Source organism: Sus scrofa, chromosome 14 (assembly GCF_000003025.6).
Source record: "Sus scrofa isolate TJ Tabasco breed Duroc chromosome 14, Sscrofa11.1, whole genome shotgun sequence".
NCBI lineage: Eukaryota > Metazoa > Chordata > Mammalia > Artiodactyla > Suidae > Sus > Sus scrofa.
In genome coordinates this window covers 35,220,529-35,235,281 of record NC_010456.5, presented here as the reverse complement: position 1 = coordinate 35,235,281, position 14,753 = coordinate 35,220,529, and the positions used below count along the sequence as shown (strand labels likewise).

General features: G+C 46.1%; 1 protein-coding gene across 6 annotated transcripts in view; it reads right to left on the bottom strand.

Moving 5' to 3' along the window:
* The window catches only part of NOS1 (nitric oxide synthase 1), a 186,400-nt gene that overhangs the window by 64,016 nt on the left and 107,631 nt on the right, over nucleotides 1–14,753 (bottom strand). For all 6 annotated transcript variants that reach the window (XM_021072695.1, XM_021072697.1, XM_021072696.1 and 3 more), the window contains exons 4-5: nucleotides 2,450–2,578; nucleotides 177–322 (exon numbers count right to left, since the gene is read on the bottom strand). In XM_021072695.1, the coding sequence (XP_020928354.1) occupies nucleotides 177–322; nucleotides 2,450–2,578 (275 nt within the window). The remainder of the gene's footprint in view (nucleotides 1–176; nucleotides 323–2,449; nucleotides 2,579–14,753) is intronic.

Below are 14,753 nucleotides of genomic sequence, written 5' to 3'. Positions count from 1 at the left end.
CCCACTTGGCAAGCTAAACAAAAACATTTCTGGGGGCCAGATCTGGCCCTTGTGCTACCAGCTTTCAACCTCTGTGTATGGCAGGTAGAGGCCGAATGCTAAGGTCTTGGTACAACTGTCTGCAAAGTTGGACTTGAAGTCTTTGTACCTAGTACTCAGAGTCAACATGAACTTGCCTTTTAATTGACGAGTAATACTGATCAATGAACTCTTTGGCGAGAGGAAAGAGCTGTTCTTTTGTGTGGACATCTTCGGGCCTTCGTATGTGCTGAGAAGGAAGCATGACGGACCCCATACAGATGTGCTCAGTGCATCCTGTTCCCTGGAAGGAAAGATTTGGGCTATTACTCAGTTTTACCCAAGTGTGGCACATGTAGATCTGTGCACTTGGATCTGATATTCATGGTGGAGTTTCCCTGGCCTTTAATTTCCAAAAGGGATTTCCCACATACCAGCTTCCAATCAATGGTGAACACAGTCATCCACCAAGTTAAGGAATGGATAAGGAGCATTTTAATAGGAAGAGGGGCTTTGTGATTGCCATTCCCTGGGAATCAGAACCATTGGCACTGAATCCCCCAATATATTTTTCTTTTTTTTATGGCTGCATCTGCAGCTTAAGGAAGTTTCTGGGTTAGAGGTTGAATCGGAGCTGCTGTCTACACCACAGCCACAGCAACACAGGATCCAAGCTGCATCTGTGACGTACGCCACAGCTCATGGCAATGCCGAATCCTTAACCCACTGAGTGAGGCTAGGGATTAAACCTGCATCCTCATGGATACTAGTCAGGTTCTTAACTCACTGAGCTAAAATGGGAACTCCTCTCTCCAAATGTTTTGACCTTACATTTGATCAAGAGGGAGCTAGTAGAAGTTCCTGCTATAGTACAACTGGATTGGTGGTGTCTCTGCGGCACCAGGATGCAGGTTTGATCCCTGGTCCAGCACAGTAGGTTAAAGGATCCAGTGTTGCCACAGCTGTGGCACAGGTTTCAACTGCAGCTAGGATCTGATCCCTGGCCTGGGAACTCCATATGTTGTGGACGGCGGAAAAAAAAAAAAAAAAAAAAAAAAAAAAAAAGGAACTAGTAGAGTGATTATAGTGACTCCTTTGAATGTATCTATGGGAAGTGGGTTGCAGAAAACAGTCCCAGTTCTTCCCCTTCCTGTATTCACACCCTTTGCTATATGACTTTATAGCTATTCTCATCAAGAGGTGAGGCCTGTTCCCACTCCGTTTTTGTTTTAAGGGCTGCACGTGTGGCATAGGGAGGTTCCCAGGCTAGGGGCTGAATCAGACCTGCAGCTGTCAGCCTGCACCAGAGCCACAGTAACATCAGATCCAAGACGTGTCTGCAACCTACACCACAGTTCATGGCAACAATGGATCCCTAACCCACTGAGCGAGGCCAGGAATTGAACTGCATCTTCATGGATACTAGTCGGGTTTGTTACTGCTGAGCCACAACAGGAACTCCTGTTCCCTCTCCTTTTGAATCTAGCTGGTTTGGGCCAGTAGAGTATGGCAGAAGTGACACTGTGCCCATTCCATCTATGCCTCAAGAGATCTTAATATTTCTGCTCATTCCTCAGGACCCTGCAAGCTGAGTGTGAAGGAGAGCAAGCTAGCTTCCTGGAGGATGAGAGGCCACATGGAGCAGAGTTGAGTTATCCCAGCCAGGGCCATCCTAGCCCAGCCTGCCCAGAGCTGACCCCTCAGATGACCATAGAAGCCTGAGATCTGCTGAGATCAGCAGAATCACCCAGCCAACCTGTAGGCTTTTGAAAGATAACAAGTGGTGGTTATTTTTGGTCACTAAGTTCTGGGGCAGTTTGTTACACTTTGACAGCTAACTGATACAACAGTCCTCCAAGAGGTCCGTTTTCAATAGACTGATTTATTGACTTGAAAACATAAAAATTTAGAGGACAGACTGTGAAAACAAGGTTTTGTCCAGAACTCCATCAATGGTCAGACTGTGAGAGGTAAAAAGAATGTACTTGGAACAAGCAACACCCTTTGGATTCTTTTGGGTACAAGGTACACAAATAAAAAGTTTTTGCGGGAGTTCCTGTGTGGCTCAGTGGGTTAAGGATCTGGCGTTGTGGCAGCCATGACGTAGGTCTCAGCTGCTACTCCCATTTAATCCCTGGCCCAGGAACTAAATGAGTGTGGACAAAGAAAAACGTATTTGCCTAAGTAAATATCCATCAATGGTTCTCAAATGGGGGTGAGTTTCCTACCCAGGGGACACCTGGTATTATCTGGAGATATTTGATTGTCACATCTTGGGGGGGGTAGGTACTGGCATTGAGTGGTACAGGACAGGAGCGATGCTCAAACCTACAATGCATCGAGTGGTCCCCACAACGAGAATTACTCAGGCCCATGTGTGGATATTGCTGGGGTTGAAAAACCCTGGTCTACTCTCTGCTAGGATACTTACCAATGTGCTCTTAAGGTGGAGGGTGTCAGACAGAACCACGTCAGTCTCCCAGTTCTTGACCTTGAGGAAGCGGGGGCACTTGGACGGGCTGCCATTCTTGGTGGGAGACTGTTTTCCCGAGGCAGGGGGCTGGAGGAGAGAATGAAGATAGGGTATTAGGCAGGGTCTTGGGGGCACTGGAAGATTGTCTCCACTGAGATGAGGAGAGGCAGTGCTCTTCCTGGAATCTAGCCCCAGTCACCCACTGCCTGTGTCCCTCTGGGGTTGACATGTGCAAGGTAGCTGGGAACCTCATCCTTCTACCTGTGCAGAAGGAGGTGCCATGGAAGAACATTTTGGGTTCTGTCCTGGGGAGAGGGATCAAGAACTCAAAGGTGGTCTCTCAGGCATGTAGCATAGGGTCTGGCACATCGCAGGGAATTGATGTTAGTTGAGTGAATACATGACTGAAAGAACACTATCAGTTTCTGAATGATAACAGCCCTCAGGGCTACAGAATTAAACCTGAGGCTGGGTCAAGTTACTTGGATTTCTAGGCTTTTCTGCCATAGCCCAAACTCACCATGTCTGGCAAGTACTAGGAAAACAAAAAGTTTACTTTAGAAAGGTTTGAAGCATGGAATATTTACCCCCGATTTCAGGTTTCTGCTTTTCAAAAAGGCTACCCACGTCCCTTGCTCAGGGCCTTTGCACTTACCCTTCTCTCCACTTAAATGTCTTCATTTTCCTGTTTGCCTTTACTTCTGTAAGTAAGTTGACCAGTAGGTGAGGGGATAAGCCTGGGCAGACCAGTGTTGGCCCATCCATTTTAAACCTCATAGATAAGGATTACATTCTGTCTTGGGTGTTTCAGTAGTTGTCTACCTGCCTGGGCAGAGGTGTGCTCATGCATCAGACAAACATCAGCAAATCTAAGGGAGAAGCAGTGGGCACAACCAACACACCAGAGATGGGAGAAGATGAGGCAATCTTGAGTGACACTTGTGCCAAAGAGGAGAGCAGTGTGCAGTGACCTTGAGGCAGGGCATTCGCACATGCAAATTGTATTTATTGAGCACCTACTATGTGCTTGGCACTGTTAGGTGTTGGGGACGCTCAGAATCCTTGTGAACAAGACAATCAGAATCCTTGTCCTTCTGGAACATTGTTTTGGGAGAAGTGGAGATAAATAATAAGTAAACTAATACATGGATGAAATAGTTTCAGGTGCTGATAAGAATATAATACAGAGGGAAGTGATGGTGACAAAGTGGAGGGGGAAAAGCAAGGGCAAAAGCCCTGAACCAGGGATGAGCTTCCTAAGTTCAAGGGAGCAGCAAGGAGGCAGTAGGTCTGGAGTGTGTGAGTGAGGATGAGTACAAGGAGATGAAGTCAAAAAGTAGGCAGGATCCATATCTGCTCGGCTTAGAGATGCTCAGGCTGGTAAGAGAGCTGTGAATTAGGATTAAATTGGTGTAAGTCCAGGACACAAACCACAGAGAATTCTGAAGGACTGCTCCTGAAAACTAGCCTTCAATGAGCACCTGCTATGTGCCAAGCAACAACCTTATCATTCCCATTTTAGAAATGAGGAAACTGAGGCATAGAGAGATTAACTGAACTGTTCAAGATCCCAGAGCTAGTAAACTGGAGCCAGGAGTCAAATCCTGGCAGTCTAGCTTTCAAACCATGCCGGTAACTATTAGACTAAACTGCTTCTTGGCCGTCATGTTCAATTCACTCCATTCATTCATTCAGCATATATTTATTGAGTATCGGCTATGTGCCAGGCAAGGCAGGAAGGGCCAGGGCTACAGAGACAAACTAGACAGATGTGATCTCTGCCCTTCTGGAGTTCACAGCCCAATGGGGGTGGTGATCAAATGAGCCAATGTAATTGAGTGCAATGGGTATTACAATGAGGGATGCTGGCAGTGCACCTGACCTGGAGCATGCGTCTTCTAAGTTAAGACCTGAAGGACAGTAAGGTGTTAACCAGGCAAAGAAGAGAGAGCAGGGCCTTGCTGGCAGAGAGGTGAGAGGTGTATCATAGCTACCTTTTGCCCAGTGGAACAGGAGCTCTATGCGAACGTGTCCATGCCGCCATGTTGGAGTTTGGGGAACAGAGGCAGGTGACAGCATGCCACTGTTAAAGATAGTGCCAGAACAGTGCAGGGAGCAATAGCAGAGAACAGAAGGAAGGTATCATGACTCATTATCTTCCACACCTCCCTGCCCTGGCCCCAGATCCGGTCATTCCCAGGGGTTCTCATCTCAGTGCTGGGCACCACCATCTATCTACCACTTGTGCACACCACAGGGAGGAGCTGTCCTGGATATCATCCTCTTGGTCCTCCACAGCCCATCCATCCCCAGCTCCTATCCATTTTAGCCTTCTACATAGCTCTAGAATCCACTTGGTCCTCATTCTCTCTACCTACTGGGCAGCACCCTGCCCAAGCCACCATCATCTTTCATGAGCGATTGCAATCGCCTCCTAAATTGCAGTCATTCCTCATCACCATTGGTGTCATTATTCTGCTATTACTCGTACAATTTCTAGCCTCATTATGATGACTACTGCTACAAGAATTCCTACTATACAACCACCCTGGGAGCAGGAGAATAATTTGGGTGCATTCCTCCTTTCATTCTTTATTTGCTCTTCTATCCTACTAAACTCTTAAATTTTTTTTTATTGAAGTGTAGTTGATTGAAAATACGGTGCCAATTTTTGCTGTACAGAAAAGTGACCCAGTCATACACAGACATACACATTCTTTTTCTTATACTGTCTTCCATCATGTTCTATCCCAAGAGACTGGATTTTGTTCCCTGTGCTCTATAGTAGGACCTCATTGCTTATCCATTCTAAATTTTTTATTTGTCTTTTTAGGGCCACATCCACGGCATAGGGAGTTTCCCAGGATAGGGGTCAAATCGGAGCTATAGCCACCGGCCTACACCACAGCCATAGCAACATGGGATCCGAGGCACGTCTGCAACCTACACCACAGCTCATGGCAATGATGGATCCTAAACACGCTGAGAAAGGCCAGGGATGGAACCCATGTTCTCATGGATGTTAGTTGGGTTCGTTAATTGCTGAGCCATGATGGGAACTCCTTAGCTATTCTAAATGTAATAGTTTGCATCTATTAACCCCAAACTTAAGTTATTTTACTTATGTCCCCACATGAAGCCATGTAGAAACAATTCCACTTCCTTTGAAGACCTTTCCAGACATCCTAAACCTTTTAGGATTCTATTCCCACTCCTGTCTTTTCCAGCAGATGCACAGGTAATGGGCTAGCCTTTGTGGTGACAAATTCCTCTGATCATGCAACGACCTGCATCCTTGAGGAAATAAAATCCTTCCTTGTCCATGGGGGAGGTGCCCTAGCCATCCTCCCTAAAGCCCAGGCATCACTTAGCCAGTTTAGAAACCCTTTCCACCATCCACTGAATATGCTGGAGGTTGAGGAGCGGCTAGAATCCCAGAGAGGGAATAACAGACATGGTGTTGGCGTTGGGGTTGGGCCCAGGACCGGTGGATACGGCCGGTGGGCGGGCTGCCGGCAGCCTTTGTGGGCAGGGCAGAGGGAGTGAGATACAGGCAATGAAAGAGGCCATCTGTTGAGGTTCCAGATGTGCGAGGGGTGGTCATTATAAGCCAAGTAATTGGGGGTCCAGGCAAGAGCCATGCCATTCTCCACCCCAGGCTGTATGAACTGCACACTTGAAACCAGGCATTAGGAGGCCTCTGGCAGGGCTGTTGTACTTGGGCTTTGATGTTTTAATTAGCCAGCAGTAATATTAGATGACTCAGGAGGGGACAAACAGAGAGATTAATATAGCAGTCAGGGGCCCTGTGTGGGGGATGCAAATGGCTTTTCTGAGTGGGGACCGAAGGGCTTGCACTAAAAATTCAGATTAGTGGCACTTGTGGGCTATTAAGCTGGTGACAGGGCACATGTGGCCTGTGGCTACGTGTGTTCTTTCCTGGATTTGTGTCTGGGAAGAATGGGAGACAATGGGAACTTTTCAGGTGGTGGGAGACACTGACTCCATTTCAGTGGATTCTGTGGGAGGGTTCCTGGATGCCTGCTCCTACATTTGCAGAGGAGGCTCTGAGCTTGTGGGCATTTCAAAGGCTTTGTCAACACCTCTTTGCTTTGGGAGTCTGAGGAGATGGAAGATAAATGATCTTGCAGCCCAAGAGGAAACAACAGGTGAGGTCATGTCAGCCTGGGGCCCTGAGCCAGGAATTCACCTGTTAGGATCCCTGACACCCGGATTCCTTGCTCCGCAACTTCCTTCCCTTCTTTCTCGTTGTCAATAAATACACACTGAGTACCTACTATGTGCCAGGGACTTGTGTTCAAGGCCCAGCAGCGGTCCCCACTCTCTTGGGAGAAGCACTTTACACCTGCATGCTCTAAAGTAGGGGTTTGCAAACTGTGGCCTGCCTGTTTGTATACCACCTGTTTGGTATAGCCCATGGGCTAAAATGGTTTTCCCATTTAAGACACGTTGAATAAAAAAATCAAAAGGATGATGTTTCAGGACATGTGGAAGTTTTATGAAGTTTGAATTTCAATGTTTGTGAATAAGGTTTTATTGGCACACAGCCAACCTCATTTTGTTTCTGTATCATCCACGGCTGCTTTTGTAATACAATGGCAGAGTGGGGTAGTTGTGATGGAAATAAGATTGGTTAGCTCACATAGCCAAAAATATTTCCTACCTTCTTTATAGAAAAAGTTTGCAGACTCCTGATCTAAAGGGTTGAATTTCAGTGGCTGAACTTCAAGCTATCTTATGTCTCCGTCCACTCAAACATTGCTGAGTTAGAGGTCACTCCTGATACTTCTTTCAAACAGCTCCCTAGCTCTGTTACTCCTTGATCTCTTAACATATTTTATTTTATTTGCTTTTTAGGGCCACGGGTGCAGCATATAGAATTTCCCAGGCTAGGGGCGGAATTGGAGCTGCAGCTGCCAGCCTACACCACAGCTAGAGCAACACCAGATTTGAGCTGTGTCTGTGACGTATACCACAGCTCATGGCAATGCTGGATCCCTATGGGACTAGGGACTAAACCCACATCCTTATGGATACTAGCCTGGTTCATTACTGCTGAGCCACAGTGGGAACTCCATGTTTTATTTTTATTCATAGCACCTACCACTGTCTGCAACTTGGGAATGTATATGTGTTTGCATGTGAATATATGTGATTATCTCTCTTTATTTTATATAGATTTACAAATCTCTTTATAGATACTTAGATATAGATACAGTTCTTTGCCTTCCCATCCTTCACTTGGCTCTGTCTCCAGCCCCCAGACAGAGCCTAGCACACAGTACATGTTCAACAAACATTTTAGGTCTGCTATGCACTGAATTTGATCCTCCCAAATTCATATGTGGAAGCGCCGGCTCCCATTGTGACATATTCAGAGATAGGGCTTTTAAAAAGTAATAAAGGTTAAATGAAGTCGTAAGGGTAGGACCATAATCTGATAGGATTAGTGGCCTTATACGAAGAAAAGAAAGATTTCTCTCTCTTTCCCTGTGTGCACAGGCTATGTGAGGACACAATGGCTGTCTACAAGCCCAGAAGAGCCCTTACCAAATGTGACCATGCTGGCGCCCTGACCTTGGACCTCTACCCTCCAGAACTGTGAGATATAACTTTCTGTTGTTTCAGCTGCTGAGTCTGTGGCATGTTGTTACGGCAGCCTGAGCTGTTTTTATTTATTTATTTTAGGGTCACAGGTATGTCATACGGAAGTTCCCAGGCTAGGGGTCGAATTGGAACTACAGCTGCCAGCCTATGCCTTAGCCACAGCCACAGCAATGTCAGTTCTGAACTGTGTCGGAGACACACACCACAGCTTGCAGCAATGCCAGATCCTTAACCCACTGAGCAAGGCCAGAGATTGAACCTGCATTCTCATGGATACTAGTCAGGTTCGTTTTTGCTGAGCCACAATGGGAACTCCCTGGCCTGAGCTATTTAATAGAAGGTCTAATGCATTGCGAAACTGTTGAGTCCCTTCAATGCCAAGCCAAAGTCTTTGGCCTTGAATTAATAGACAGTAAAGAACCCCTGACGTTGCCTGATGGAGGGGATGACCTATCCAAGCTTTTTAGGAACTACAGGACTGCAAGGACTGCAGGAAGGAGAGGGTAAACTGAGAGAGCTGGGAGGGAACTCCTGTGGAGCAGGAAGGTGGAAAATACAGCTGCAGTAGCATGAGACAGGAAGGGAGGAGATGGAGACTGGGGTGCCAGAAGCAGGACAAGAGCCTTGTGGCCTGAGAGGATAAGAGGGAAAAGAACAAAGTCAACAATGAATCAGAGACTTACAGTCTGGATAAGTGGGATGACGTGGGCCTCTTAGCAGAAGTTGGGAAGTAAGGAGTAGGAGCGAGGAAGGTGTGGAGGGAGGATTTTAAGGCAGGAAGATAGATACTAGACATCAGAATCTGGAAGATCTAGAAAGAGGGGTCAGGCATCCTGTCCTTCCCCCTGTTGTGGGCTGTCACAGCCAGGAGCCTCACACTGAAACCAGGACAAGAGCTGACAGCAGGGAGGGAAGTACCTGCCAGACACAGAACATCTCAGGAACTCTTAAGAGTTGAACTGTGTCCCCTCAATTCATATGTTGTTATCCTAACCTCTAGGACCTCAGAATGTGACCTTACCTGGAATGTTTAAAGAGAGGATTAAGTTAAAATGAGGTCAATAGGGTGGCCCTAATCCAGCATGACTGGTATCCTTATAAAAAGGAGAAATTGGTAGACAGATGCATATACAGGGCGAATGCCATGTGAACACGAAGACTGTCATCTATGAGCCAAGGAGAAGGACTTGGGGCAGATCCTTCCCTCACATCCCTCAGAAGGAACAAACCCCCTAGCCACCTTAATCTCAGAGTTTTGGTTTCTAGATGCTGAGAAAATAAATTCCTAAGCCACCTGGTTTGTGGTGCTTCCTCTAAGAAACAGCTCTAGGAAATGAATCCAGGAGCCAATGCTCAAATCCGCACAAATCAAGTAACTTCTAATTCTTGCCCTGTTGGCACCAGCTTCTCCATCAAAGGCCTGCAGCAACTTGCCCTGCTTGGCTTGTTTTAAAATGAGGGCAGCACGCTGTGGCTGAGCTGGGCAGCCAGCCATCCACACCAGGGGCCAGATGCCACACACCATGCTGCAGCCCCTTAGCTGCAGCCCCAGGCGGCACTGCTCCAATCTGTGGGTACGGCTCTTCAGGGCAGCAAGTGTAACTCAGTGAGGAGCTGTGGTAGCTCAGGTTCTAGAACCGTGGGCCCACACACACCGGCAGGTACGCACCCATCCATGCAATTAAAAAATTGCTACTTATAAAACTTAACCAACAGTGTTAAGTACCCTGCAGTATAATTTCCGTGTAGTGTATTCAAAGCATGATTTCTAAAGTGATTCATTCTTTATAATAACTCCACAGAAGCTTGAGATTGCTTATTCGTTCCCTTCTCCCCATCTCTGTCTCCCCTGACTCAATGGTCCATGTTCTGCAGTCTGTGGAGGATGATCATGGAGGAAGGTCCTTGGCTGTCAGACTCACTACCACAGTTTTGGTTCATAGGCAAGGTCTTCTGGAGATGAGGTCTTTGGTTAGATTATGGATGCTTTCTCCAAACGAGCGGATGCTTATAGTTGCAGTAACCTCACAAGACACTAGACAACTAGTGTTTATTATTAGACAACTTCAAACTTGGTCCCATTACCAGACCACAATGTGTAGGTGCGTGATGAATTCATTTTGAGAAAGTCTGTAATTATTTTATGGTCCATCCCTATGATATTGCATTTTACTGTGTGCATGTTTGTGAAAAGCATTAACTGGCTAAATGCAAATATTTAAAATGCACAGCAAGCTTTGTGATTATGTTTTAGACGGTTTTTTATCTTTTAAAATACCCTGAGAAAATAGAAAGTGGGTTGGGGCTCTGTGGACCTCTGAGAATCTCTGTGTGAAGGGGGTCTTGGCAACTGATATCCACTTGGAAAGAGAGGAGGAAAAAATGACTTTGACCCAACTTGGCCTATCTGGGGAGAGAATCTGAATACGGTTTGTGCCATAAGTGATCGTACAGAGGGGTGTCATTGATGCCTGAACAAGAATGTCATTGTCCCACTCAGACAACACTTGCACAGCTAGCATTGAATCTATTCACTATTAAAACAAATAGTTAGCAAAATATGTGGAAATTCCAGCAGGGCTGAACCTAAACACATATGAATTCAGGCCCCACTTCCTGGTTCTACCCTGGCTCTGACCAACTAAGGCAGCAGGACAGGGAAGGCTGGTCCCTTGACCAAGTGTCTTATAAAGACCCTGGAGGTCACTGAGCAGGTGATGGTCTGGGTGGAAGGAGGTGCACTTCAGTGATATTTGGATTCTGCTGGCACTGGGAATGAGGAACACGCTGTTCAATATAAATTCCTGGGAACCATCCTTTGTCCCCTGTTTGAGGGCACTCTAGGAACACTTGGTAACCCGAGGAGGTGGGACTGGGGGACTGAACATGCTTTGGAGAAAATCCAACCTGAGTGTCTAACTCTGGTCATGAGCCACATCAAGGCAAAGGATGCCTGGCCTGATAGAGGTGAGGCAGAAATGGGTTTAATTGCAGCTTATATTGGGGATTTGGGGCACCTTCCCACAGAGAGAAATTAATCTCAAAACATAGGAAGTTTCTCAAGGGCTGAGAGACAGGCTTAGGGAAGGGAATAATTAATAGGTGCCCCGAGATGACATCCTGAATGCAGCTGATGGAATCTACCAGAGCCAGCCAGGTGGGCTCTGTGGGGAACACCTGCGCACGACTCTACAAAACCCCAAATATCATGTGTGGGGCAACTATTGCGTATGTGTCTGTGTGTGGAACTTCTCTTGGGAGTGGGAGTTCCTGGATGTTGAGGCTATTTGATGAAAAGATGACATCTAGACTCTGAACTCAAGGGCCATGATCATTTCAATTTCATTTTTAGTGACACTTAGTAAATGCCTATTCTGTACCTCGCCTGGGCTAGGCCACTGCACAGCCACTGGTTTGTGGACTTCCCATGGTAGCTTGTTTTTCAGATGGGGAAATGGATGCTCTGAGAAGTAAAGTGATTATCTCCAAATTCTCAGCTGACAGGCAGAGCTGGGCATGGAATCCAGGCCCTCAAAATCCTATTTTTTTCCATCTAGGTCTTTCTGCTCCCCACTCTGTGAAGTCCTAGTGTCTGGCCCCAGGTGGTAAATGCCATACGCTACATTGATTTGAATGATTGACAGGGATGATGATGTCATAAAGGGAAAGAGGTTTGGCTTTGTCACCAAGACTCAGTGGGTGGTCACTTTCCCTTTCTGGGCCACAAGGGTGTCATCTGCAAAATGGGGACAGTGCTTCTTGCCCTATCTGCCTCACATTTGCAATATAATCACAAGCAATCCATCTTCACATAAATTAGCAATGCAATGCCTAGATCAGCAAAATAATAATGAGCCAAATAACAATGACGACAATAGTATTAACAACCACGAACATTTTTGGAGCGCTTATTCTATGCCAGGCCTTTCAGAGTTCAAGAATGGGCTCTAGGGCTCCATGGCCTGGGGTCAAGTTCCATCTCACTCACTTGCTAGTCATGTGACCATCATCAAGCTACTAAACCCTCTGAGCCTCAGTTTACTCATCTGTAAAATGGGAACAATAAGCATACTTTACTGGTTTGGGCTGGGGAATTAAATGAGATTGTGGATCTAAAGATTGGATAAAGAAGATGTGGTACATATATACGATGGAATATTAGCCATAAAAAAAGAATGAAATAATGCCATTTGCAGCAACATGGATGGACCTAGAAATTACTATATTGAGTGAAGTCAGTCAGACAGAAAGACATATATCATATGAGATCAGTAATATGTAGAATCTAACAAAAAATTATACCAAAGAACTTACAAAACTGAAACAGATACAAAGATTTTGAAATAAAATTCATGGTTACCAAAGAGGAAACGTGGGAGTGATAAATTAGGGTATTGAGATTGACATATACATATTACTATTCAGAAAATAGACAAGTAATAGGGACTTACTGTATAGCACGGGATAACCTACTCAATATCGTGTAATAACCTATATGGGAAAAGAATCTGAAAAAAATGGATATATCTATACGTATAACTGATTTACTTTGCTGTACACCTGAAGCTAACACAACTTCCTAAGTCAACTATACTCCAATAAAAGTTATTTTAAAAAGATAATAAAGTGCTTGGCACAGGGCCTGCCATTGCTCAACAAATATTAACTCTTATCACCACAGGAGATTCTATCATTTCATACGTCTCATTTCATCCTCCCCATAACTCCACGAATCTCTTAGCCCCTACGAACCTCAGCACAGATGTTATTTAGTTTGTCTGACCATGGCCACTGGGAGGAGCAGGCCAAACCTGGGCTGACCCCGGAGCTGAGCCCTTGGCCTAATGCTGTGGGTGAGTGAGTCCAGAGACTGGAATGGCCACACCCTGGCCACACTCCCAGCAAGGTGGTATTGTTATCAGTGTTACTATTATTTTTAGTGCAACGTCATCAATGTGCAGTGAGTCAGGGCTGACTTAGAAGGTTCCCCTGCAGCATGCTGGGTTGCTGCTGGGAGGCAGAGGGCTGCCCCAGTTTGCCGCCTTCTCCATGCTGCCTGGCTGGGTCTGGCTGCCCTCTCTTGATTTCCAGCAAAGCCAGCAGCAGCTGACCAGTTGGGATGTTTTCTCATGGAAAGAAGGGCCCCGGAGACCTCTGAACCTCTGAAGATTGGGGGCCCATGAGCACGCTCCCCTTGCCTTATCACCTGGGCCTCTGCAGAGGCTGGGACAATGCTGACACTTACCTGGAAGTGGGGAAATGCTTTTTAACAGATTTTGACATTTTGAAAGCCAGCAAACCCTATGTCCCCAGGGGTGAGGAAATGCCAGGTTCCTGATGAGGTGGTTGGATGGGTGGGGAAGAAGATTTCAAAATAAGAATCATCTCTCTGAGTACCTGGTTGCCTTTGTCAGCAAGAGGCTGGCAAGACGGGCAGGGGGCTAAATAGGAAGGCAGAATCCCAAATGGAAATGCCATTTCCCCTGGCCTAAGAGCCCCCTCATCACACCCATTAAGGATGGTGGGGATGCTGAATTAGCATCTGAAAATAGATGTTCTGACCCCAAGTAGAGTACACTTCTACCCCTGTCCCCTTAGGAAAGCAAATCAGGCAGGCAAGAGAAATAGATGCTTAATGAGAAGGGTAGAGAAAGGCTTCATTCCCTATCCAAAGTTTTCCTGGGGAGAATGGACAAACCACACTTTTTCACATCATTAATTTAGGGTAGCATTTCCACTTGAGTGGGTTATTATGTAAGCAGATTTTAGAGTAGAATCAAAACTTAATATGTGTCTCAGGTGGTATTAGCATCAAAGATGACCTCAGATATCTAATAATGACCCTTAGCAAGAGAAAGAAAGAAATGTAGTTTATCAGCCATAGCTGCTCCTTTTAAAACTGCAATTCTGTTCCCCACTTGTTTCTTGGCAAACTCCTACATGATCTTCAAAACCCAGATCAAATGTCACCTGTGCCGGTAAACCTTTCCTGATACCTACTGAGGTATTTATGTTCCCTTGGTGTCTTATGCCCCTCTCCATTTTAGGATTAACTGCACTGTACATGTGTCTGTCTCCCCACATTCATCCACGAGTGTCTCAAGAGCAGGGAGAACAATGTTTGCTCACCTTTACTTTCACCCCAGAGCTGTGCACATGGCAGGCACTGGGTGACTATTTGGTGTGTGAGGGGTGGACTGATTCAGTCTACCCACCAGCCCAGCCTGGATGCAATTTGCAAGGGGATGTTGAAGATAAGCATCATGAAGTCATTCACACACTGTGTTCTGATGACCAGGGACTTGAGTCTCACTGGCCCCACCCACTGCTGACCCAATCTATTAGTAAGAGAAATGACCACTAGGTAAAGATTAACATCTTAGCCTTCTGAGGTTAATTTAAGAGAAGGTGCCCTGATGGCTGAGTTTCCTTGAATTTGGACAAACAGGAGTATCAAGGAAGATGGGACAGACCACACTATTCCTCCAGGGACCTTGTAGTCATGTGAATCGGGAAGTTCTTTTTCAGGTCTAGCCTGCATCTGTCCTGCTTCACTTGGGCTCTGTGGCCTTTTGCTCAGTCCTTGGGGAAAAGGTAGACCAGCTGCTCCTCCACCAGCTCCTGTCTCTTCATG